This window comes from Muntiacus reevesi, chromosome 20 (assembly GCF_963930625.1).
Source record: "Muntiacus reevesi chromosome 20, mMunRee1.1, whole genome shotgun sequence".
NCBI lineage: Eukaryota > Metazoa > Chordata > Mammalia > Artiodactyla > Cervidae > Muntiacus > Muntiacus reevesi.
In genome coordinates this window covers 39,956,543-39,980,796 of record NC_089268.1, presented here as the reverse complement: position 1 = coordinate 39,980,796, position 24,254 = coordinate 39,956,543, and the positions used below count along the sequence as shown (strand labels likewise).

At 41.4% G+C, this 24,254-nt stretch overlaps 3 protein-coding genes across 5 annotated transcripts in view; 1 reads left to right on the top strand and 2 right to left on the bottom strand.

Annotated features, from left to right (window-relative positions):
* KDM1B (lysine demethylase 1B) overlaps positions 1-14,769 on the top strand; it is a 42,099-nt gene extending 27,330 nt beyond the window's left edge. For both annotated transcript variants that reach the window (XM_065913094.1, XM_065913093.1), the window contains 8 exons: positions 1,477-1,604; positions 2,747-2,878; positions 3,477-3,551; positions 5,350-5,466; positions 6,426-6,551; positions 7,518-7,640; positions 9,640-9,792; positions 12,861-14,769. In XM_065913094.1, the coding sequence (XP_065769166.1) occupies positions 1,477-1,604; positions 2,747-2,878; positions 3,477-3,551; positions 5,350-5,466; positions 6,426-6,551; positions 7,518-7,640; positions 9,640-9,792; positions 12,861-12,944 (938 nt within the window). In that variant the 3' untranslated portion in view covers positions 12,945-14,769. The remainder of the gene's footprint in view (positions 1-1,476; positions 1,605-2,746; positions 2,879-3,476; positions 3,552-5,349; positions 5,467-6,425; positions 6,552-7,517; positions 7,641-9,639; positions 9,793-12,860) is intronic.
* The window catches only part of TPMT (thiopurine S-methyltransferase), a 278,788-nt gene that overhangs the window by 49,636 nt on the left and 204,898 nt on the right, over positions 1-24,254 (bottom strand). The gene's annotated exons all lie outside the window — the stretch shown is intronic.
* Positions 15,143-24,254, bottom strand: part of DEK (DEK proto-oncogene) — a 29,788-nt gene continuing 20,676 nt past the window's right edge. For both annotated transcript variants that reach the window (XM_065913095.1, XM_065913096.1), the window contains exons 8-11: positions 20,385-20,520; positions 19,901-20,049; positions 17,148-17,216; positions 15,143-16,692 (exon numbers count right to left, since the gene is read on the bottom strand). In XM_065913095.1, the coding sequence (XP_065769167.1) occupies positions 16,681-16,692; positions 17,148-17,216; positions 19,901-20,049; positions 20,385-20,520 (366 nt within the window). In that variant the 3' untranslated portion in view covers positions 15,143-16,680. The remainder of the gene's footprint in view (positions 16,693-17,147; positions 17,217-19,900; positions 20,050-20,384; positions 20,521-24,254) is intronic.

Sequence of the window (24,254 nt, the reverse complement as noted above, 5' to 3'; positions counted from 1 at the left end):
AGCTTTAGTAATAATGCCCCCATCTCTACATGAGGTTCCATTAGAGCCTGCCTAGTGTAGTATCTCAGGTGTCTGAGCTCTCACCTCGTTAGATTTAGCTCAGAAGACCAAAGTATAAGTAGTTAGAAGCTAGAGTGAATTTCACAAAGCAAATGGACGAAAGCTTTAAAATGTTATTTACGTAGAAATCACATGAAGGCTTCTCTCAGCCTGCTTATACTTTAATTTTATGTACTATTTTAGCAATCTTGGTTCTTCCCACACCTTTACGAAACCCAAAGGAAAACAGAAACTATATAGCGGGAGACCAGGGTGGGATTGGTATGAGAAGGTACTGAAAGTGGAAAAAACCCAGAGGTCCAGGAACAAGAGCGTAGCACAAAGATGCCGTGGACATCTCCATACAGCAGTCTAGCCTAAGAATGGAACATATTAATGAGAACCTTCAGTTGGCAAAAAAAAAAGAAGCGAACTGATACCCAGTTTTGGCTCTAGTCAAGCATGTGCAGAATGCCTTATAGAAGCTTTGAGTCTGCCCCGTCTTTGTTGGATGGTTGTCATCACTGGAAACATTCTAAAGAGGTCATTTTTGCTGAGATATTTGTCAGGCACAAGCCTTTTCCCCCTCCACCTCCCCCCAGAAGGAATCTAAGACGGTCATTGGAATGATAACACAAGGATGTGTGTGTAGTTGAAAGTTCCAGTTGAATGGGATGGATAAGTGCTGGGGGTTATAACCAGGGAGTGATTCCTGAGGCTGGTGGTGACCAGATGATGCTGGTCTATAAAGGATGGATGGGACTGGGGTGCAGCGGCAGGGAGAAGCATGGTAGTAGCAGACGTGGCAGGGTTGGCATTTACCAGGAAAAGATTGAGCGAGTGGGCAGGTGGGGTTTGCTGTCTTTGGAAAAGCTAAAAATGTGCTCACCCTGTCTGGCTGTGGGTTTTGGAATTTATTACATAGGCAATGGAGAACCAGTAATTAAAGGTGTCGAGCCAGTGAGTTGCCTTCGTGGAAGTCCATGGTGGAATATTTGGAATGTTTGCGAGAGACGATAGCCAGTTGTCAGTCTATGATAGATCTTTTGGTAGAGGTGAGCTGTTATAAGAACTTGACTTTAAGGTGGTGCAGTAGGAGCGGAAAGGGAATGGGAATTCTCTCTGTATTTATATATACAGTGGTTACTTTTCCTTTATCTCAAGCAAAAGAAAAAATTGGTTCTCCACTAAGCAGAAATGAAACAGGGTTGAAGACCTAAGACCCTCATAGCTTCGTTCCCCGTTAAGATATGCTTTTCCTTCCCGAGAGAAACCAACCTTGTCAAGACATTTCCCCTTTCCCCTGGGTCTACCTGGGAAAGATCTTCCAAAGTTTGGGGCCTGTGGGTTGAAGGAGGTGGAGCACAAAGGATAAGGAATTGGACCATAATGTCCAAACTTTTTTTTTTCTTCTGCTTTGCTCCCTTCCCATTGCAGAAAAGATAGAGGAGATCTACAAAGCTTTTATCAAAGAGTCTGGAATCCAGTTCAGTGAGCTGGAGGAGCAGGTGCTTCAGTTCCATCTCAGTAACCTGGAATATGCCTGTGGCAGCAACCTTCATCAGGTGGGCTTTGAACATGCTTCTTTCTGTGTGTGTGTGTTCACATATCGAAATGTTGAGCCCACGATGGTCTGGATAACAGAGATCCATGGGTCTGCTGCTTAAAAGTCCCCAAACCACAACTTTAGAGTATATGAACCCTATTGTGGTTTTGAAAAAAAAAAAAAAATTCTTTAAAGCAGGAGAAGCCTTTCTGCAAATAATGACTTTGAAGATGCTCACTCTATCAACCTGAAGACAGGAAGGCTGTTGTGCTGAGGGGGAGGGGTCATGGGCCTGTGTCTGTCCACTGCCCTCTTCAGGGGGGCCCTCAAGGCATGCCTGTGCAACTGGGGGCTGAAAACACTGCTCTTAAGAAACCAGAATAGAGCATCTTTGCAATTAGGATCTGTTCATTTTGCTAAAATAAATTTAAAATTGCATGGGTCGGGAAGTTCCTCTAGAGAAGGGAATGGCTACCCACTCCAGTGTTCTTGTCTGGAGAGTTCCATGGAGCCTGACGGGCGACAGTCCATGGAGTCGCAAAGAGTTGGACACAAGTGAACAACTAACTTTCACTTTTCAATTCATGTCACCAACTCTGATCATGCGACGCATATATGCTGCACCATTGAATCACAGTTCTGTGGATGATCCCAGACTTAATTATCCTCTTTGGTAAGGGTGAGGGAGGGACAACAATTGATGTTTGCATTCGGTGATTCTTTGCAATTGGAATAACACTTTCCCAAAACCATGCTGCATTTCAGCTTCTATGGAATTTCCATGTTGAAGACATCTAGGTGGCATATTTCTATATGGAGTTGATCAGATGCAGGTCTCCTCTCATAGAATTCTCCTTTTCCAGTGTTGTTGATGTATAATACATCTTTTTGTCAGGGAGTGGTACCCATGGCCAAATCACATCTACATTTTGTTCTAAAATAAGCTTTCCTGTGCATCACTGAGAAAGTTCCTTCCCCTGGCCGCAGCGTCCACCTGGCTTTATCTGTTCTTCCGTCACTCCCCTCTTCCTTCCTGTTTCACCCTCTGTCTACCTGCCTGGGATGGCTTTTCCCACCCTGGGTTCCTTTTCTTGTCCCTTAGGTGCAGGCCGCAGGTTTTCCACCACCTCTTGTTTTCCAACCTCTCCTGGTGTTTCCCAGGTGTCTGCTCGCTCCTGGGACCACAATGAATTTTTTGCCCAGTTTGCGGGTGACCACACCCTCCTCACTCCCGGATACTCCGTCATCTTAGAAAAACTGGCCGAGGGACTGGACATCCGGCTCAGGTCTCCCGTGAGTGTCCACAGCGGTGGGTGGCTTGGGTTTGGTGGCATTTGGAGCATGTGAAGTTTGGGACGTGTAGGTTACGTAGCAGACAGGCGCCTGCTTTGACGTTCAGCCAGTGTCTGCAGGTACTTTTTATACTGTGATCAGTTGCATTATCTTTGTCGATTAGGTAGCTGCTGTTGTTGGAAACAATAGTGACTGAGATGCACTTTTATTAATAATCAAGCGTTCAGGTGGCTCACCACCTCCCTGACCCAGCGTGGTTCTTTTCACACTTAAATTTTCCCCTCAAATATACATTTCTATGAAATCATATTGTACATGGTTATAATCATAGAAGCAATTACATATATATATATGTCTGTATTTCACCTTACACAATGTTGTAAAGATTTTTCTATATTCTGACATAGTGTTTATAAATTTTAATGACGGAGGGAGAGTTCCCTGAAGGAAGCGATAACTGTTTAGTTCTTCGAATGCCAGGAAGTGGTTCGCCATTGCCTTGGAAATGTAAACTCCCATCATAAGAGAATTGGAGAGGACCCCGAATTGTGTGGTTCCATCCCTCATTATGTTTTCCATGATTGCTTTTCTTGAGCAGGTACAGAGTATTGACTATTCTGGAGATGAAGTGCAAGTTACCACTACGGACGGAACAGCGTGTCCAGCTCAGAAGGTAAGCACTGTGCTTCCCCTGGGGAGTGAGAGGGACCAGGCTTTTCCACCGAGTGGCTTGCCTTTAGCCATCTCCCTGGAGCCTTATCTGACCCCTGAAGAATTCTGTATCTCCACTAGTTGTGTGTGGATGTACAAATCGGATTTAATTATTTGACCAGCATATAGATTCGTGGCGGATGGAATTCTGGGTATTGCTGCATTAGTTCTGAGAGTTGAACAAGAAAATAAATTCTTTGACCAAATAAGTTTGTAAAGTATGTATACGAGTCTACGTTTCAAGTTAAATAAGAACATATTAAAGGCTCTGAGAAGTCCTGCATTTTAGCAACCTGTTTTTCCTTTGTTTAATTCAGTGGTTTCTAAGTGGGTGGTGTGTTTGTTTCTATACCACAGAACCTTTTTTCAGATCAAGAACACTGTGTTTTTATCTTGAAACTGGCAGAAGTACTTTTATATCATTTGAATTTTTTGTAAACAGCTTTAGTAGGTGGACTGTGAATGGTGCTGTAATGTGATATATGAAATCACATTGAGATTTCTGTAGTGTTGGAAAACAAAGTGTTGGGGGTGGAGGGGGCTTAATAACCCCCATAGATTTATTTAATTATGTCTGAAGTGTTTACCAAAAAGTATAACTGATGAACTATCACTGGGATTAGCTGTGTTTATGCTTTTCAGTTAACTAAAAATATTTCATAGTCCTTGGTATTCATACAGAAATGACGGATTGCATGTCAAATGGGAAAGACAGGGTAGTGTATAATTCCAGGGCGGATGGAATAATTCCTCATATTGTTCCTGCCATTAATTAGCTAGGTAGTGAGTATTGGTCGTATAGACTTTGGACTAGCAGTACTTCTCAGCCCTGGCTGCACCTCTGAATCACCTGTGGTGTTGGTTTAGTCACTAAGTCATGCCTGATTCTTTGCGACCCCATGGACTGTAACCCACAAGGCTCCTCTGTCCATGGGATTTTCCAGGCAAGAATAGTGGAGTGGGTTGCCATTTCCTTCTCTGGGTAGAATCACCTGGGAGGTGCTTAACAAGAAATGTTACAGAGTCCCACCCCACATAGGTTCTTGCTGAACTGGTCTGGTTGTGTTTTTAAAGCTCCCCAAGTGATTCCAACATGTGACCAGAGTTGAAAACCACTTGTCAGTAGCATCCATATTTGTGACTCCCCAGGTGAGAATCAGGCCAATATCTAGTATTCCTCCTAATGGTAAAAAAAATTTTTTTAATACTGCCTTATAAAATTGCAGGCTTCTCTTGTGACTCAGATGGTAGAGAGTCTGCCTGCAATGCAGGAGACCTGGGTTCAATCCCTGGGTTGGGAAGATCCTTTGGAGAAGGGCATGGCAACCCGCTCCAGTATTCTTGTCTGGAGAATCCCACGGACAGAGAAGCCTGGTGGGCTGCAGTTCATGGGGTCGCCATAGACTCAGACCCGACTGAGTGACTAACACACACAGGCCTTATAAAATTGCAAGTCAGCTCATGGCCCAGGACCACATGCTAGGTGTGCTAACCCTGCTGTGTCATCCTCTGCCTGACCCTGACCTGGCCCATTTGCTCTTTTCTCTGTATTCTGGCTTTTAGAGAAATTAGAGTGGAGTTTCAGGCTGTGACTCAAAAAGCCTGCTCTGAAATGATGAAAGCAGATATTTTTAGTAGTCAGCACACCTCACGCGGTTTCAGTTGGAAGTTACCCCAGCTTACAAGTGAAAGATTTCCAACCCAACAGGGTCCATTGATAAACACTCGACAAAATGTGAACGGTTCATTATTTCCCACAGGTGTTAGTCACTGTACCACTGGCTTTACTGCAGAAAGGTGCCATTCAGTTTAATCCACCGTTGTCAGACAAGAAGATGAAGGCCATCAACAGCTTAGGAGCAGGCATCATTGAAAAGGTGATTGGATTACGTAAGCCTGGCAACTAGAGAGATGAGTATCAGATGACAGGGATTCCCAAACTGCTGGTATTGGGAAATAGGTGATTTTTGAGTCCACGTCACATTCAAAGATTGCCTTTTCCTTTGAGTAATTGTTCCTGAAGAGTACAGAAGGATATTATCAAAACAAAAAGAGGAGAGTGGACTGGGCTCTGCAAGTTTTGATTCAGGAGAAAGACTTTTCATTATTCAGGATTTGAACGGGGTATATAAATAAGCAATTTTTTTTTTTTTTCCTGCTTTCCATGTCTGCCCTTCACTAGTAGTACTAGTAGTAGTTTAGTCGCTAAGTCGTGTCTGACTCTTGCGACCCCCCAGGGACTGTAGCCCGCCAGACTCCTCTGCCCATGGGATTCTCCAGGCAAGAATACTGGAGTGGGTTGCTCTTTCCTTCTCCAGGCGATCTTCCTGACCCAGGGATTGGATCCCGGTCTCTTGCATTGCAGGCAGATTCTTTACCAACCGAGCTACCAGGGAACCCCTAGTACACGTCACTAATTAGCTCCAACGAGGAGAGGGTTTCACTTCCTTTGCCTTGAAAAACTGCCTTAGCAGAATCTGCCAGTGCTGCAGTAGGTACCTGCAGACTTATGAGTAGTAAGACTTTTATCTCCTGAACATAAGCTTCAAGACTAAGTCTCCGCAGTGCCCTGCATCTTCGGATTAGCCTAGAGGTTGTCAGTGGGTCCCACCATTATCCGTGGGAGGACGGGACTGAATGGTATTAAAAAACAGATGGTCACAGAGAGAACAAAGGATAGAAGAATGGAAAGGCAGTATGTTTGAGTTTTTTGGAACATCTTTTTTTTTTTTTTTAAACATAAGTATTTAAGAGCTATGGGTGGCTTCTTAGAGATTGCCACACTTTTGGTTTCAGTGAACTCTTAATAACCACCTTTCTCTTGCTTGCTTTCCAGATTGCCTTGCAATTTCCTTATAGGTTTTGGGACAGTAAAGTTCAAGGGGCTGACTTTTTTGGTCACGTTCCTCCTACTGCCAGCAAGCGAGGGCTTTTTGCCGTGTTCTATGACATGGATCCCCAGGTAAAGTCATGGGTGTTAGAACGTGGTTTGAATTCCCTTGTTAACAGTTTAGAATTTGGATTGGTAGTTACTTCCGTGTCAAGCCCAGGAACTAATGGACATTGTGGACACTCTGGATGTCTGTCTGTATGCTGGGGGGACACTTGCAGGGCACGTCTTCCCGTAGGAAAGGAGCCCCCCTATCTCTCATATAGTACTAATGTTGGTCCCTGGGAAATGAATTCATTGCCATGGAAGTGGAAGAATTCTTCCTGATGGAAAAATACCTCTTAGGGAGAATTGGTGATAGCACAGTAATGAATGGTACTTGAAATATTCTCCCCACGGGTCCTCCAGCGGGGAGGGGGCAGGTATGATTGGCCCACATGAGGGCGGGTCTGGGACTCACTAGACGTGATTGGTTGGGGGAGGATGACTGAGGAGAGGACTTTCACCTGGGCTTGAAAGTGATGGTTGTGCTGGTGTCCTGCCAAAGCCTCACAGTTGTTTTTCCTCCTGCCTGTCTGTCCCAAGACACTTTTTCAAAGGTTCCACATGGGAGCCAAGAGCAGAATGTCCTTACTGTTCAAGAAGGGTTCCCCCACCCCCATTATTATATCTTCAGACTTCCCTTCTCAATCTCAATCCATTTCTTCTAAAACAAGTTCTTAGAAGGGAAAAGCCAAGAGAACCTGGGGGTTTGACACGTATATGACTTCTGGAGTTTTTCCAGCAGGGAACAATATAATGCATAAATGAAGGTGGGTGGCCTGGGCCACAAGACAGTAGGAAATGATGACGTGTGACCTATGAGGATGAGGGTCACGTTTATTGCGTTGGCCAAAAGGTCATTCGGGTTTTTGCGTGAGATCAGATGGAAACACCCGAACGAACTCTTTGGCCGCCCCAGTGCTTAGACCCGTGCATCTGGAGACTTGGGTCCGCAGAGCCCGGCGTGTAAAGTGCCTTTCCCTGTCGCGTGTCCAGAAGCAGCACAGCGTGTTGATGTCGGTGATCGCGGGGGAGGCGGTGGCGGCCGTCCGGAACCTGGAGGACAAGCAGGTGCTGCAGCAGTGCATGGCCACCCTGCGCGAGCTCTTCAAGGAGCAGGTCAGACGCACGCTCTTTGAAAAGAGAAACATGCTTACCGCTAACTTCCCGTGCCCTTCAGAGCGGCGCGGACCCAAAGCAAATCCATTCGTACCGAGCATGAAGGGGCTCAGGGCCACGGGCCGCAGTCTTCCTCTCTTTTAACATCCAAGTGTTAGTTACTCGGCCGTGTCCGACTCTTTGCGACCCCGTGGACTGTATGTAGCCCGCCAGGCTCCTCTGTCCATGGGATTCTCCAGGCAAGAATACTGGAGTGGGTTGCCATTCCCTCCTCCAGGGGATCTTCCTGACCCAGGGATCGAACCTGGGTCTCCCACATTGCAGGCAGGTTCTTTACCATCTGAGTCACCAGGGAAGCCCCAACTTTCCACTGGAGTAACTGCATTAGTTTACTCGGGCCACCGTGACAGACTGCCACGGACTGGGTAGTCCAAGCAAGAAAAATCCATCGCCTCACAGTTATGGAGGCTAGACACTAGATCGAGGGGGTGCAGGTGGCGGGTCGGTTTCCCCTGAGGCCTCCCTGCTTGGCTCACAGATGGCTGCTTCCCCTGTGTCCTCCTGTTCTCTCGCCTCTGTCTATGCCGTCTGTGTTCTAATCCTCTCTTCTTAGAAGGGCACTTGGCATCCTGGATTAAGGTCCACCTGAATGACGTCATTTTGACTTAGCTCATCGAAGTCCTGTCTCAAATAGAGTTGCCTTCTGAGGTTCTGCGGGTTAGGGTTTCATCATCTGAAGCTGAGTAGGGGCCACAGGGCAGCTCATAATAGTACCCCATTCCTCCTTTAACACACTCTTCCTTTTTTTCCTCACATCATGCACATCCCCTTTCTCTCCTCAAGAGGGAAAAGACTCAGCATCATTTTCCACTGATCCTATATTTGGGTATCCTGTTCCCAAACCCTAGCAAGCTTTGACAGCAGTTTTCCATTCAAAGGGACTTTGTCCAGAATTTTCTTGCACCCCCACTACTAGTCTCTTTCCCTTTTCTCCAAGAAGCTCAAGGTACTTTCTATTTGCCAGTTTACTAAATCTCACCGTCTCTGGAGATTTATAAATGGCATGATGTATATCTTTTTTCCAATAAAGGAGCAGAAGTAGAAAGAAGAGAAATGACTCAAAACATAATGTACATTAGAAAGAGGGGGGCTCTCGGGGTATTGCTTATTTTACATGATGCAATTCTCTCTCACAATAGTCCCTCGCCTGGGACTTTTGTCTCAAAATTCGTTTTGAAATCAGTTATTTGGAACTTGGCACACAGTTTGCACAGAAATCTGTTTCATGGTGGCGCTTGGCAGTGGTCAGCCTACAGAATTATCTGAAACTTAAAAGGGTGAAACATGACCGGTGTAGCTGTTCTGTGGAGAGGCCTGTTGAGAACTCCAGTCAGAGGTCCTCAGACCTGCTCGTCCCTCCCCTCCTCTGGTCCAGCGCGTTCCAGGCGATGAGAAGGGGAATGTGCGTGTATGTTAGTCGCTCCGTCATGTCCGACTTCATGACCCCATGGACTGTGGCCCGCCAGGCTCCTCTGTCCATGGAATTCTCCAGGCAAGAATACTGGAGTGGGCTGCCACGCCCTCCTTCAGGGGATCTTCCCCACCCAGGGATCAAACCTGGGTCTCCTGCATTGGCAGGCAGATTCTTTACTGTCTGAGCCTCCAGGGAAGCCCCAGGGAAGAGGAATACCTGGACTCTTAGCCTTTGGTGATGACCCCTGGTAGGTGGGGAAATTGTCTCTGGCAGAAGGACAAGGTGTTGAAGTGAGGAGACGTGTGTGTTGGGTAAGGTCAGAAAGATGGGGCAGCGATAGAGGAAGAGACACAGATCCGGAGCCTTGGGCAGAGCAACGGGCGGGCAGGAGGGTCATAGTGGGAGCTGCTGTCCCAGAATGCCACAGGGATTAACTCACTTTCCGGATGGCGGGAGGGCTGTAATTTTAGAACGGTTGGGTTGCATCCAGTCCAAGTCACTTCCGATCCCTTCTGCTTGACACAGGAGGTCCCAGATCCCACCAAGTACTTTGTCACCCGCTGGAGCACAGACCCCTGGATCCAGATGGCATACAGCTTCGTGAAGACGGGGGGCAGCGGTGAGGCCTACGACATCCTTGCTGAGGAAATACAAGGAACCGTCTTTTTTGCTGGCGAGGTGGGTTTCGTCGCTCCGACCCCGATTGCTTTCATTTGGATCACTTGCTTTTAGTTGAAATGGTCTGCGTTCAGAGCTTAAAAGCGAAGTCAAATACCATCAAAAGCCTTATGGCAACGAACGGCAGGTACCCTGACAACATCCTCCTCAAAGTCCCTGAGCAGCCATTTTTAACTCTTTTTGCTGTTTTTTTCTGGAGTTTACATCATGCCTTAAGATTTTTACATTGTCATCTTTGGATTTAAGAAGTTAAGACATTACCTCCAGACTTCCTGTCAGGTTAAGGACTTAGCCTGTTTCGTCTCTTCCGTCTGTTTACTTCACAATCCAATTTTAAATTAGTGTCAGTGCGTATGTGATGTGGTTGCTTACTGCTGAGCCAGGAAGGCAACCGCTGATTCTTTTCTTACGCAGCTGTTTCCTCTTCAGTCATAGTAGCCTCTTTTTTCATTAGCTTAACTCTTTTTCTGCTGCTGCTGCTGCTAATTTGCTCCAGTCGTGTCTGACTCTCTGCGACCCCACAGATGGCAGCCCACCAGGCTCCGCCATCCCTGGGATTCCCCAGGCAAGAACACTGGAGTGGGTTGCCATTTCCTTCCCCAGTGCATGCATGCTAAGTCGCTTCAGTGGTGTCTGACTCTGTGCGACCCCAGGGACAGCAGCCCATCAGGCTCCTCTGTCCACGGGATTCTCTAGGCAAGAGTACTGGATTGGGTTGCCATTTCCTTCTCCATAACTCTTTTTATACCGCTCCTTAAGCCTCCCCACTTTTTGTTGTTGTTGTTGAGCCATGCCTGGGAATCTAAATTCCCCAACCAGAGATCCAACCCATGCCTTCTGCAGTGGAAACACAAGAGTTGCAGAATCCTAACCGCTGGACCACCAGGGGTGGCGCAAGCCTCCCCACTTTGAGTCCTCTCTAGTTCATAGTTGAATCCCTATAGACAGCCTGTAGGTTCCATTCCTTGAAACCCCCTTTCCTGACATCTTCTCTTTGCTCTAGTTTATCTTGGGGACTCCTGCCAATCTGTCCTCCCAGGATTCCTCCTTACCACTTTTCAGAGTTGGGGTTCATACTTCCTAGATCCCTCTTTTCAGTATTTCAGTATTTTTAAAATTAATGGTAAACAACAACAACAAAAAAGATTTCTGGGGTTGAATTAGTTTGCTTTCTCTATTCCCCATCACCCCTTCCCCACCCTCCACATCCATCCAGTTCATCAAAATACAGTAAATTCTCAGCACTCTTTTCATCTGTCTTCATACCCTAATACAGTTTAGGATTATACAGTTCTCCTTGATTCATCTAAAATAGTGTTTTTAATATTTTCTTTTCAGGACTTTTGAATTATTACAAAAGAATTATCATTTTAAAACCAGCTGACTTTGATTTCCTCATTGGCCTGTAAAGCACCAACTTTGTAGGAAAAGAGCATAATGGTTGCATTCCAGGCCACAACTGTCGACTGCTTCCAAGAGATGGCCCTAAGAGGGCCAAAGGGCCATGAACAGGCTTTAGAAGTTTTGACTTTTCTTTGCTGCTTTGATACAATTGCTACCTCAGTTGAGTCTTCAGTTGTGTCTGACTCTGTGACCCCATGGCCTGCAGCACGCCAGACCTTCTTGTCCATCACCAACTCGCAGAGTTTAAACTCACGTCCATTGAGTCGATGATGCCATCCAACCACCTCATCCTGTCGTCCCCTTCTCCTCCCACCCTCAGTCTTTCCCAGCACCAGGGTCTTTTCCAGTCAGTCAGTCCTCCACATCAGGTGGCCAAAGTACTGGAGTTTCAGCTTCAGCATCAGTCCTTCCAGTGAATATTCAGGACTGATTTCCTTCGGGATGGACTGATTGGATCTCCTTGCAGTCCAAGGGACTCTCTCCAGTTGCTGCCTCAACTTCTTGTAAGAGGGCTTCCCCAGTAGCTCAGTGGTAAAGAACGTGCCTGCAGTGCAGGACACCCAAGTTCAATTCCTGGGTCAGAAAGATCCCCTGGAGGAGGCCATGGTACCCACTCCGTTATTCTTGCCTGGTGGACTACATTATTCTTGCCCTTACCATGGACAGGGGAGCCTGGCGGGCTACAGCCCATAGGGTCGAAGAGTCAGACACGACTGAAGTGACTAAGTACTTCTTATAAAACCCATTTCCTTTGACGTTCCTATTACTCTGCTACTCTTTTCCCGAGTAATGGTGTTCCCCCTGACCTCCTGATCATCCTCCCACTTATTAAAGTCTTTGGCACCGCGATGTTTTTCCATTTCATTCCAGCATCAGTTTGGGTGACATGGAACCTAAATTCACGTAGAACTTCATGTTTCTTATATTCCCTTTTCTCTGACCTACTTGACTACATTTTAGCTACTCTTCTCCCACAATCACATCCCAGACTCTGTCTTGGTTGCATGCATGCTCAGTCGCTTCAGTCACATCCGACTCTTCGGGACCCCATGGACTATACATGCCAGGCTTCTCTGTCCATCGAATTTTCCAGGCAAGAATACCTAACAACAACGACAGAAAATACCTAACAGTTGTAAATCCAAGCCTGACTTTCCTGACCTCATTTACTTACTCTCCTCCCACTATAACCTCCTTGCAGGTGAGGTTCTGTTGATAATCCTCACCTTTTGTCTCTCCCCTTGTTTGTCACCTCTTCTTGTTAATACCCATGCAGCAAAACTCCAGCCAAGGATGAATTGATTCACTTCTGTGCTCGTTTTGACTTACCACTGATTACTTGTCTGATGGGAGGAGGCTGTGTCTTAGTCATTATTCTTAACTCCAGTACCTGGCATACATAATACCTTCATGAATGTCACACAGTACTTCACACGAGTGCTGACTGTGTAGAATGAATTTGGTGAAACATGGTGAGATAAGCCAGAAATGTTCAGGTCCTGTGATGGGTGAGTCGAGTGTTCCTGTGAGCACACAGGAATGGCAACATTTTAGGAGGATGGGAGGAAAGTGTAAGTTCGTATTATATTTTGATATATTTTTATAGTCATCTAAATTTCTTATACATGATCTCGAATTATAACTTTTTTTTTTTTTTTTAACAGGCAACAAACAGGCATTTTCCACAAACTGTTACAGGGGCATATTTGAGTGGTGTTCGAGAAGCAAGCAAGATCGCAGCATTTTAAATAGAATTTGTTTGGACGCAGCTTTCTTCTGTATCCCAAATGGAAAGGTTTGAAAAACATGTTAGACCTCATTTTGATAAAATCAAACAATCCTCTCTAGGTAGCAAAACTGAAATGTTCCAAGGTGGCATGGTAATATAAACCAGTTTTTACCATTCTGAAAGCATGGGTTACAAGAATCCTTTTATAAGCACTTATATTTAATAGCATTTTCCTTTGGTCTGACTAGTGCTAAATGTTCCAATTTCAGAGTAAGGCAGAATATAACCTTCAGGTATGACCTTGGATATGATTCTTCCATGGTTAAGAGATGCCCTTGAAATCTGACTTTTTTTTTGGCTGACCAATTTTCACACATTGAAAAACCAAGTCAAGCAGGAATCATTAAAAAAAAAAACAAAGCCATGTATTTCTGTGACAATTTATCAGTATCTTTGCCAATGAGCCTTAAGATTTTTATATAGTTCTAATATTGAGCTTTTACTTAAATTTAGATAGAAATCTTCCCTTTTTGGATACAGTACAAACTCTTCCAAGGTAAATAAAACTTCTATTTTATATTGTACGTATTTCCTCCCATTAGGTGTTCAAAAGAAATTTAAATTCAGGTATCTTTTATAATAAGACATATTAGATCTGTGCACTCATTGGCAAAATTTTCAACAATACAGGTGTGGTACCAGTGAGAATGGAGAAGAGAAGAGTGTGGTCTTCATCCTTTAGACACAGAATATGGCTATTTTTCTTAGAGCCATGTTTGTGCAGATGGGACACTTTAAATAGCCTTAACTTTGGCAACCACTAGCAAAAGGGTCAGAATAATTTAATAGAAGTCTCTCCCTACTGCCTCTTTTTAAAATAACTGATTAAGTCTCTAGGAATATTTTTTATAGAATTGTTTTCAGTATTCCATAGGCAGGTCCACTGGAAAACTGCAGAAAAATGTGAAATATCCTGGGATAAATATTACACATTTTATAAGCCATATCTTAAAAGCCTGAGAACATAGTGAATATTTACTTTTTCCTTCTTTCACTCATGACAAAAAAATAAACACTGATTTCAGGGTCTTCAGGATGCCCATCTTGCCAAGAAACTTCAGTTTACAGGTTAGAAATATGGGTAATTTCAGTGCTTTTGTTTTAAAAAGTCTTTGAAGGATTCTTTCAGTATGTTGGTCAGCTTAAAAAGGACTCAAAATGACTTTCAAACCACTTTTCAAAATATTAGGTAGTTTTAAAGTCAGGTTGTAAGTAGAAATTGTATTTTATGCAAAGAATATATTGTGAACTTTAGAAAGAACTTAAGACAAACCTCCCTCCCCAGAAGTATGATACAGCTGAAAGAAAGCAAACAGCAGTAAATTGGTTTCAAAGTTAACAGGAAAAGGTTGATACTTAGGGTTATCTAAGGAAAGTCATTGGTACTGATTGGGAAGTATTCTGCTTCAAGTGTTTCCTGTATTAAAACGTTTAAATAGTATGTGTCAAGTGATAAATGCAAAACACTTTAAGTTGAAATGGTTCACAGTCCATCATTAGTTTGGTTTCTGGGCACTTAAACTTGTATAGTGCTATAAGCAAACAAGGGGGGAGACCTACCTAAAGAAAGTACAGTAAATGTGTATTTTTAAAAAACCCCTCATTTCCTGTCTCAAGTGACATCACCTAACATTTTGTTCTTTGAGGAGCCACGGTACTTTTTTTTCTCGAGTATGTTTTGCACTGCTACCTGAAGATTTTGTTTAATAGCAGTGAATGTGTTTTAACTGCAGACTGTGAACAGCTGATTGTGTAAAACTGTTTAATAAAACATGTTTTTCAAATACACTGTGCACTGTAGTGATGAATACACACTCAGCAGATACATCTTCACCAGTCTTTCACAGACACCAACTCAATCCCTTCAGCCTCCAAACCTCCTTAGACCGTGCAGGTCGTGGGCATTATACCGTGTATCCTTTTCAAGTGAAGCATCACAGACAAGTGAACTCTGACCAACTTCGTTTTGAGAGAGCACAAACCACCCCCCCCCCGCCCTGCCCAGATTTCCTTGTAATGTATTTTTTCAAAGTAAAAGCAATCAATTACCAGTGATGAGCACTCCAAATTATATGGGCTACAAGGCTAATAAATCCATTAAAAAAATCTCTACTCTGAAGTACATGTTAACATATCAAATGCAAAGAGACAGAGGCGTTGATTTATTGTTTTTATTGACAAGGTTTATAGGAACAAATCAAGTATTTAAAACCAAAGGCCAGTTCTCAAGTCTCATTTAGTTGTTTATTTCACTCATTTGTATTAAGTATACCTTTCTTTAATATCTTAATAACTTTATCAAGAAACAAGTCAAACCTGTGAAAATACCTGTTAGCAGTCAACATATTTTTATATATTTCTGTACTATGATGCAAAGATATTTTAAACACTCATTGGTTCATCAAAGGCCTAATTCTCACATAAGCAGCAGTTTTAAAATTCAGAGATTATTTAATAAATTGATTAAGACAATCAAAAGACAAAATTAGTCTCATTCAGGAGTGGTCCATGTGTTGATCACCAGAATTCTGATTGGCCAAAACTTAACACCCCTGATTCTGTGACTATGTTACCTTTCTTTAATGTTAGCAATAAGTACATCACTTTTGAAAAATACTTTGTCAGATACCCACTACTGTCTATGCATTATCATCTTCTGGCATTACAGTTGATACTTTCAACCATAATTACAAAGGTGGCCAGGTTTCCTGTAAATACCAGCTTTTTATGTGGGCAAAAGCAGTGAATAATAAAAATCAGTATATTTATTTGAAGCCAAATGTGCTTCTACTTGATCCAGATCCCCCCAATTTTTGAAGTTTTGATGTGTTGATTTTGGTCTACCCTTAATATAAAATGTATCTACAGACACTTGCAGAGTTAACACTAAAACTATAAATTGATGACACTTCAAGGCAAAGCAGAGAACTATCTATTGCTTCAGTGTTTTCTTCACTGAATTCTGACTTTCACTGCTCCGTCATACCATCTGGCTGAACACTGTCATTTTATAGTTTATAACTGTAAAGATACCTACTTATATGAGTTTAAAAATTGATCTGCACAAAAGAAATAAAAAAACTTTATATACAACAAATTCGTTTTTAAAAATACAAAAATAACATCTGTCACTCTTGTCATGCTGACAATTTGACATATATATACATGCAGGAGAAAAGTTCCAATTTAGTCATCTGGGCAGCTGAAGGTCATATATTTTTAACATGATGAACACACCGCCACTGGTTTTAACACTGACAGATGTGTATTCAAAATATTTCATCTACTAAATACTGCAACAGTCTCTGCATGTATAAATGCCAATTACCATAGTTTCTGTTCTACCTGATTAAAAGTATGACTTAAGCTAATAGTACGCAAGTACACTAAAAACTACAACAGTTCAAGAATCTAGTCTTATATAAAGAAATCCAAAATGTACAAAATACAGCTATAAAAGCAAGGGACAATTACTGTAGCCATGCAAAAATTTAAACTAAAAACTGCATAAAAATGCAATTTAAAATGGCAAACGCAATTCACCTAACACTCAAGATAAAAAGGTCAGCAGGGAGTTCTACCAACAATGCTTGCAAAGATTTAGAAAAGGAAATACATTCTCTTTGCTGGTATAATGGTATATAAGTCAGATCTTTAGCTCCATGGGCACAGGTCCTCTGTCTCTGTCCTCTTTCTCAAGAAATCAGCTGTAACAAAAGAAAACAGTTCCTCATATCCAAAATACAGTATGTGGTACACATAAATCAAAACCTCGCTTTATTTTTTAACTTCTACCTTACTACTGCGACCGTGGGAAGCCAGCTGGGATCAATATAAGACTCCAGCTACTGCTGATTTTCTCCTGCCTTTAACTGGTGGACAGGAAGGAACACGTGCTCAAGTGGTCGCGTGAGCTCCTTGGAGCTGACTGCCTGCCCATGTACACAGAGCCGGTATCTTCATCTGAGACCAAGTTTTGTCACTAATGTTCTATTTTTAAGCTCTAAAATGGGGATGAAAATTACTATATTTTCCTATCTATTTTGAGGAAATTTTGAGCAACAAATCAAGACATAAATATTTTGAAAAATATGCAGTATTTACACGTAATTTCTTTTGTAAGTCTAAAATGATCAAAACTGGAAAAGTTGGATATAGTTACCTCTTTAACAGTTGTTTTTATGAACTCTTTTCTTTCAGTTAAGTCATAAGCAGGGTAACTTTCATATACCTATAGTGAAAAGGGAAAACAAAAGTAGATTTAAAAATCCAATAATATTCTCTTTGGATAATGAAGAAATCTGTGCTATGGACAAAGAGCTACATGTAGCTTTGAACAGTACATGCTGACCACCAATGGTTCATTCACTATATAGAATTCTACAGCAAATGAGTAGTTTTAATAATACTGTATATAGAGCAGAAAATAAACTAGCGTGCATTCTCAGTGTTTTATATAGTAGTACAGCTGAGTTAACAATAAACATGCATGAGGAAACCATCTAGAAAGATCTTAGTTAAGTGGATTAAATTCTTTATATTGGTAGGTTACCTGTCAGTCATTTTTTAAAGGTATCCTTTTATTTTTTCTCTGTTACAGCATCTAACGCGTTTATGATTCCTCAACTTCAACTCTGGTGAATTTCAGCCTCCACATCAGTGTTCCATCCCTTCCCCGAAGCTATTATCACTGAGATCTAGTTTTATCTTTGAGTCCACTCCTAAATTTTTTGCCTCTAGACTTCTCAATCTGATACTTACTACTTGGTTTCACAATGACTTCTAGTCCTGACCTGCCCATATACACCTGGCTGGCTTCACTCCTATCGTACAATTTAAGGTCAGCAAACATTTTCTGCAGAGGGCTAGAAGTGATCTCAGTTTTCCAATGACAGTTTTAGTCACAACTACTCAGCCAGGCCACTGCAGCATAAATGGTCCTGTAGGAAATACTCAGAGGAGTGGGTATAGCTGTGGTACAATGGCCCACAGGCTGTATTTCGCCAACCTCTGCAAACACGGTCAATCATTTCCATTACTCTAACTGATTGCCTTTTGTTCTTTCTCTGCAAAACTCCAACCCTTAATTTGTCTAACTACCAATTTTCTATGGTTAAATTCTGTAGGAAAATATAACAAATTTGAAAAGAATGGTCTTTTATCAACTATACTTAAATAAAGTTAAAAAAAGACTGGTCCTGTTTTAAGTTTGTGGTATTCAACGTCACAGCCCCCTAGAAATCCCAAGGAGTTCTAATGAGGTCCCCCTTGCATCCTCACCAGCAGCAACTTCCCCTTATTTGTGCCCCACACACTTGCTCTCAGTTGAGAAGGCATTACTCTGAATTTCCTCAACTTTCTGACTTGCCTCTTCTCCAATTCATGTGTACGGGATCCATCAACAGTTCTGTCTCCCTTTGCAGGGACCCATCTCTCAAGGCTCAGGACCTTCAGCTTCTCCTTTCTCACAACTGTCCCTTAGCCTAACACAAGCTTCCACTCTCCCTCCCTGACCTTAAAAAATATTTGATCAGCTGGTACCATTCTCCAATTTAATTACTAACACAGAAACTTTAATTCACTTTGCTATTAATTCTCAGTCAAAGGGATAACCCTGGCATGTACCATCCTGCAGAACTGCTACTGGGCCAATAATTTTCTCTGAATTTACGGAGTTAAAAAAAACCCTCATGTTCTTCTCACCTGACCTCTCTGTGTTACTAATAATCCCCTTAAAATTACATAAATGTGTTCACAAAGTCATTAAAATGAACAGTACTTGTCTTCCTTTAACTTTCAGCCACTCCTCTCAGAGGAAACGAGCTATCAGTCTGCTATTATTCTTCCAGATCTTTAGAAATAAGTTTATATACAAACATATAAACATGTCAATGGCAATATAGTCTTTCTGTGTTTACATAACAGGGAAATACCTCTGTTTTAAAAACTTGAAAATACCTGGCAGGTTTTTCGATGTTCTTTTGAACTGCTACACAGTATTCCAAAAGTGTGGATGTACAGTTTAAACATTTCCCTATCGAAGGCCATTTAGGTTGTTTCTGATTTCAGTATTACAGACAGGCTGAACATTATTGAAATAATTTTGTGTAGATGTGACTATGTCTTTAAGATAGAGACCTAGAAATGGAATTGCTAGGTTAAAGGGTACTTGCCATTTAAGTTTTAACATATTACCTAACTATTCCCCAAAGTTGTTACAACTTATAGAGGATGCGAACACATTTCCCTATACCACTTTTAACACCTATCCCAGTGCCTGATGTGCAGCAGAGGCTCAGCTAATGTTGAATGAATATGAGAAACAATAATTGATACCTTAAAAAAGTTAACAATATTCTACCTTTAGTACATTTCAAATTTTAATTTCATTTTACCATAAGAAACCAGATTCTAAAATCTTCTAATCTCAACCTAGAGTATGGAATCATATTCAAGACTAGATCATTTCCTGAGAAGTATCAGAAAGAATTTCACAAAAGTTTGAGCTAAGAATCTAACCTGGAATCTAACCTCATTTATCGTAGTAGTACTGAAAGTAAGGTAGCCCACAAGATTCTGCTCGGTTAAACTAACATAATGTAGGGATGCATCAATAAAAATTGTTTCCAGGTTAGGAAAAAGATTATTCCTATGCAGTTTGGAATGTATCACTTTAACTTCAGTCACTGTATACATTCGACTATTTGTTTATAAAATGACTCTAATAGGGCAGAGGTTTTGACTACTTTACTGAAAGTGGTACCCCAGTGCCTACAAGAACACCTGGCATGTAGTAGTTCTATAAATACTTGTTCAATGAATGAAAGCATGTAAGAATCTAGCTTTAACCTGAGGGATAGGTGAAAGATTTTTTTCAAATAAAAGGAAAATGTTCTCAGTATCTATCCAAATTACCTCTTTGCAAATCTGCTTCATTGTGACTTCCTCCAAGTTAGCACTGGCCAATAATTTCTTTACTGTTTCCTTTAACTCTTCATCTGTAGGAGGTTTCTTCAATTTTTTAATTAAAGGTTCATCATCCGAACTGTCCTCAGATTCACTTTCTAAAAGTAAGATATTTTATGGCATGAAAATAAATTTTTTCTTACATAGAAAAATAAATTAATATTCAAGACAGATTAGGAAAGATTCTATAAACATTCATCAGATTCTTGAAAAGGTACTAAATTAAAAAAATTATAGATCACTGCTCTATAGTACCTATAAAAACACGCACTGAAATTTTTGTCGATTTTGAAAAATGATAAAACCAAAACTGGTATACTCCCCTCAAAGTTCTTCATAGTTTATCTATTTTTCACATATGTTTAAAAACCACACTATAGCATATAAGTTGTAGCTATTTAGGGTTGCTGAAAATGTGTCATTTCTAACATACCTTTTTTGGAACTATTTTGATTCTTCTTGGTGGTACTGCTATCTGCCTTCTTAACATTAGCACTTTTTACAGATTTTTTACTTTTAGGAGTGGCTTTCTGTTTGGGCTTTTCTCTTTTGGATGTCTTTTTTGGTGGCTGTTGGAAATAAAAACAAAGTACATACATTGATGAGTGATTAACTGCCATCCCTCTACTTGTCCACACCCCTCAACAACAGTAGAGAAACCTAACGTAGTCAATATCACCAGTGAAAAATTATTACTAACTGTCCACTTCTGAGATGAGTAACATTCAAGAAACTTAATTTTATCCCAACACAAGACTAGTCAAGTGAAGTAAAGAATCAAACTTTATAAATAATAAGTGCTCACATTTCTTACACACTATGGAGAGAAAACTTTATATGCAGAAGACTTTACTCTTGGGGGAAAAAAAAACCTGTAAAATATTAAGTACTATTAATATTCTGTTATTTATTGTCAATCTCTCCCAACTAAAAGGTAAGTTCCATGAGAACAAGAATTTTTTTGAACTTTTTGTGTTCACTGATGTATCCCTAACTCCTAAAATAGTGCAAAGTAGTTTCTCAGTAACTTTTTATAAACATATGAGGAAATGCAGGCTCAGAGAGGTTTTGTACAGTCACATCATAAAGACGTGAGCTTCAAACAGATCTTACTCCAGATCCTGTTTTCTTAAACACTAACTCAGAGCTAATAAAATAAAAGCAAATATACACATACGGAGATTAAAATGACAAAATTACAGTTTTTAAAAAATCTTTAGTGTGTCAGTCGCTCAGCTGTGTCTGACTTTGCAACCCCACTGACTGCAGTCCGCCAGGCTCCTCTGTCCATGGGATTCTCCAGGCAAGAATGCAGGAGGGGGTGGTCATTACTCTATGTAAGAAACTCATGGTAGGAATTCAGTAAAATATATTTTTCATAATGTAAGTGCTGGCATAGGGAAACAGTGAAAGCTGAGTAGTGACATAAACTGTAGAAACTCATGTGTTTCATCTTGAGCAGAGAGACAATCAGATAAATAATTCACATCACGTGCTTTAGCCTTACAGGTGCTAAAAACCACTTTAGTTGCCCTGAAGATAAGATATTGGGTACAGGAAAAATATATTAGGAACTTTGGAAAACAGGGAATCTCAAAAAGATAGACCTTGACATTGCAACAACAGACAATTTTTGGAAGTTATGGCAAACAAGATCACCTAGTATTTTGGAGATAATGAAAAGAGCCCCTGGGAAAACTGAGAAGGAAAGTAAAAAACCACGCCCACTTAAATTCTACACCACCTTTCAAATTTTCATTACTTTCATCCCCTCTCCTCTACTTAGGGAAATTTCACGCATGAGTCTAAACCTCTCTCAGCAATCACATTCTCCAAATCTTTCATAGTACAGCCAATCTGATTAATCGGCAGCCCCCACAGTACTTGACCTACAATTCATTTGCTCTTTGTGGAAGGTTTTGTGAAGCAGTGAAATAGAAAACAGGTTTTTGGAGCCAAACTTCCTGATTCAAGTCTTGACTCCATCAGTGAGCAATTTTGAATTCTCAGACAAATCACTTATCCTTCCTGTGTCTGATTCTGCATCTGCAAAGTAGAGGTAATAATACCAGAGTTGGCTAAATTTAACATTTGCCCCCTCCCACATCTTAGATACTGGGATACATTTATAATCTACATTTAAATGATGTCTTCCAGGCACTGCAGATTCAACCAACTATGGCCATATCTGTAGAACTTCTGTGAGGATCGAATACATAAAAGGCACCAAAGAAAACATTTAACATATTTATGTGTTTCAAAGTGTAGGGATTTACATGTCTGTTCTCCCACTACACTGCAAGTTTCTTAGGGGCCTATCTGACAATCTCCATGAGGAGAGACACCCAAATATCTAATTTGGCTCTGTTCCTAAAAACTACAAAAGCACCTGCCATCAAGTAGCCACTTCAATATTTCTGGCTATGTTCATTTCTGCATCATTTGCAGGATCTGATTTATCTGTACTCTGAACCCAGAATATGGTTAAAAATTAAAAGGAAAATGAAAAAGGCATTTGTACATCACTGCTTTCATATACACACACTCATATGACCTAAAAAACAAAACAAAGTCAAAAAAAACCCCCCACAATGACAAACAACTGGCGTTACTATAAATGAGGAAAATACATCTGTGCAGTTAAGGGAAACAATGCCTTACAGCTAGTAAGAAGTAAGACCCTGGATAGGTCCAGTGTGCCTCCTACTGCACTAGCTGCTTATAGAGAAGACCAAAGTAGCTACAGTTTTCTGTAAGCCACAGGTGAAAACTACTGAACTGACCCAGTGCAGCAAGTCAATGATACCATGATCTAATTCTGTTACATACAAATGCTACTGAGAATAACAAAGAATTAAAAGTGCTGGCAGAAAATACAGAAAGGCAATAAAATGTAACCAAACTCAGTATTAGGGCTATCTCTGGCCCTTTCCTCCAAACTCTGTACAGGCTCCAGGATCATTTCTCTAGAATTTTGGGTTTTTTTGGTGAAGCTAAGATGGGCCTCTCATGTAATTCAGTTTTGCATCATTTTCTCCAAACCCCTTTCTTTCCTTATGCCAACCTCTCCTGTTTATCCTTTAAGACTCAGATCAAACTGTTACCTCCTGTGAGGTTTCCCTGTCTGGATCTTTGCTCCCTACCTGCTCCTAGAAAGAGAGAAATACTCCAACTTGAGAAAACCACTTTCTTAACTCTTTATTTTCCCGTACTTTTCCCCTCCTAATCTTTGACCTCTCCCCTCCTGCCAACCAGATTGAACGGCTTAACACGGAGACTCTATCTTGTTTCTTGATCTCCACTGCCAAGTTTAGAACTACCACTTAGCTGTTGCTATGTAATTATTTGGAAAATTGAGATGGGAAAAGATACTTGGAGACTATAGATAACTTTTCAAGATCTATTCCAACTCCAAGGTTCTATTTCATTAGAATCACTCTGCTTGCTAAGACAATTTTTCTACCAATAGCAGTTAGCCAAACTTCTTGATTTTCAGTATCAGTCTTTTGGCACAACTTATCTAAATAGGTTGTATATTTTAAGAGAGAGAGAAAAAAATTAAGGGTGGGGGCTTGAGACCTGTGTATTTCTTAAAAGCCCCACAGCTTACTCACCTAGCTATAAACCATGCAAAATGAGAGAAATATATGGTCTAGGTCTGTCACCAAGCCTTTTCTATGAAGTGCAAATAGCAAATATTTTAGCTTTTGCTGGCCCCTTATGGTCATTGTTGTACAATCTTCCTCTTTTGTCTTTTACAAATATTTAAAAAATGGAAAAGCCATCCTTGGCTTCTAGGCTATATGAAAACTAGATCTGCATACAGGCCATAGTTTGCCAACTCTCGGTCATCAATTACTGGAGACACACAGAGAATAGGCAGAATCAGAGAGATCAACACGCTGAAATTTACACCAGCAGAAGTGGATGTATGCCCATGTTAAACTTTCCTAAAGCTACTGCTTAAAATCAGATTTGGATATAGAGCTGAAGACAGAAGTATATGAACTAGCAGCTCTGGAAAGTCGGGTATTAATTATATCCTCAAAGCAAAAAATAAGAATGTACCACCTTCTCTCATGGAGTCAAGACTACACAAGGTACAAGATGAGAAAGTACATGGCACATAACAGATTCTCAAGAGCATCCTCCTTGCTGCCGTTAGTCGCTCAGTCGTGTCTGACTCTTCTGTGACCCCAGGGACTGTAGCCCGCCAGGTTCCCCTATCAGTGAGATTTCTCAAGCAAGAATACTGGAGTGGGTTGCCATTTACTTCTCCAGAGGGAGGTTCCTGACCCAGGGG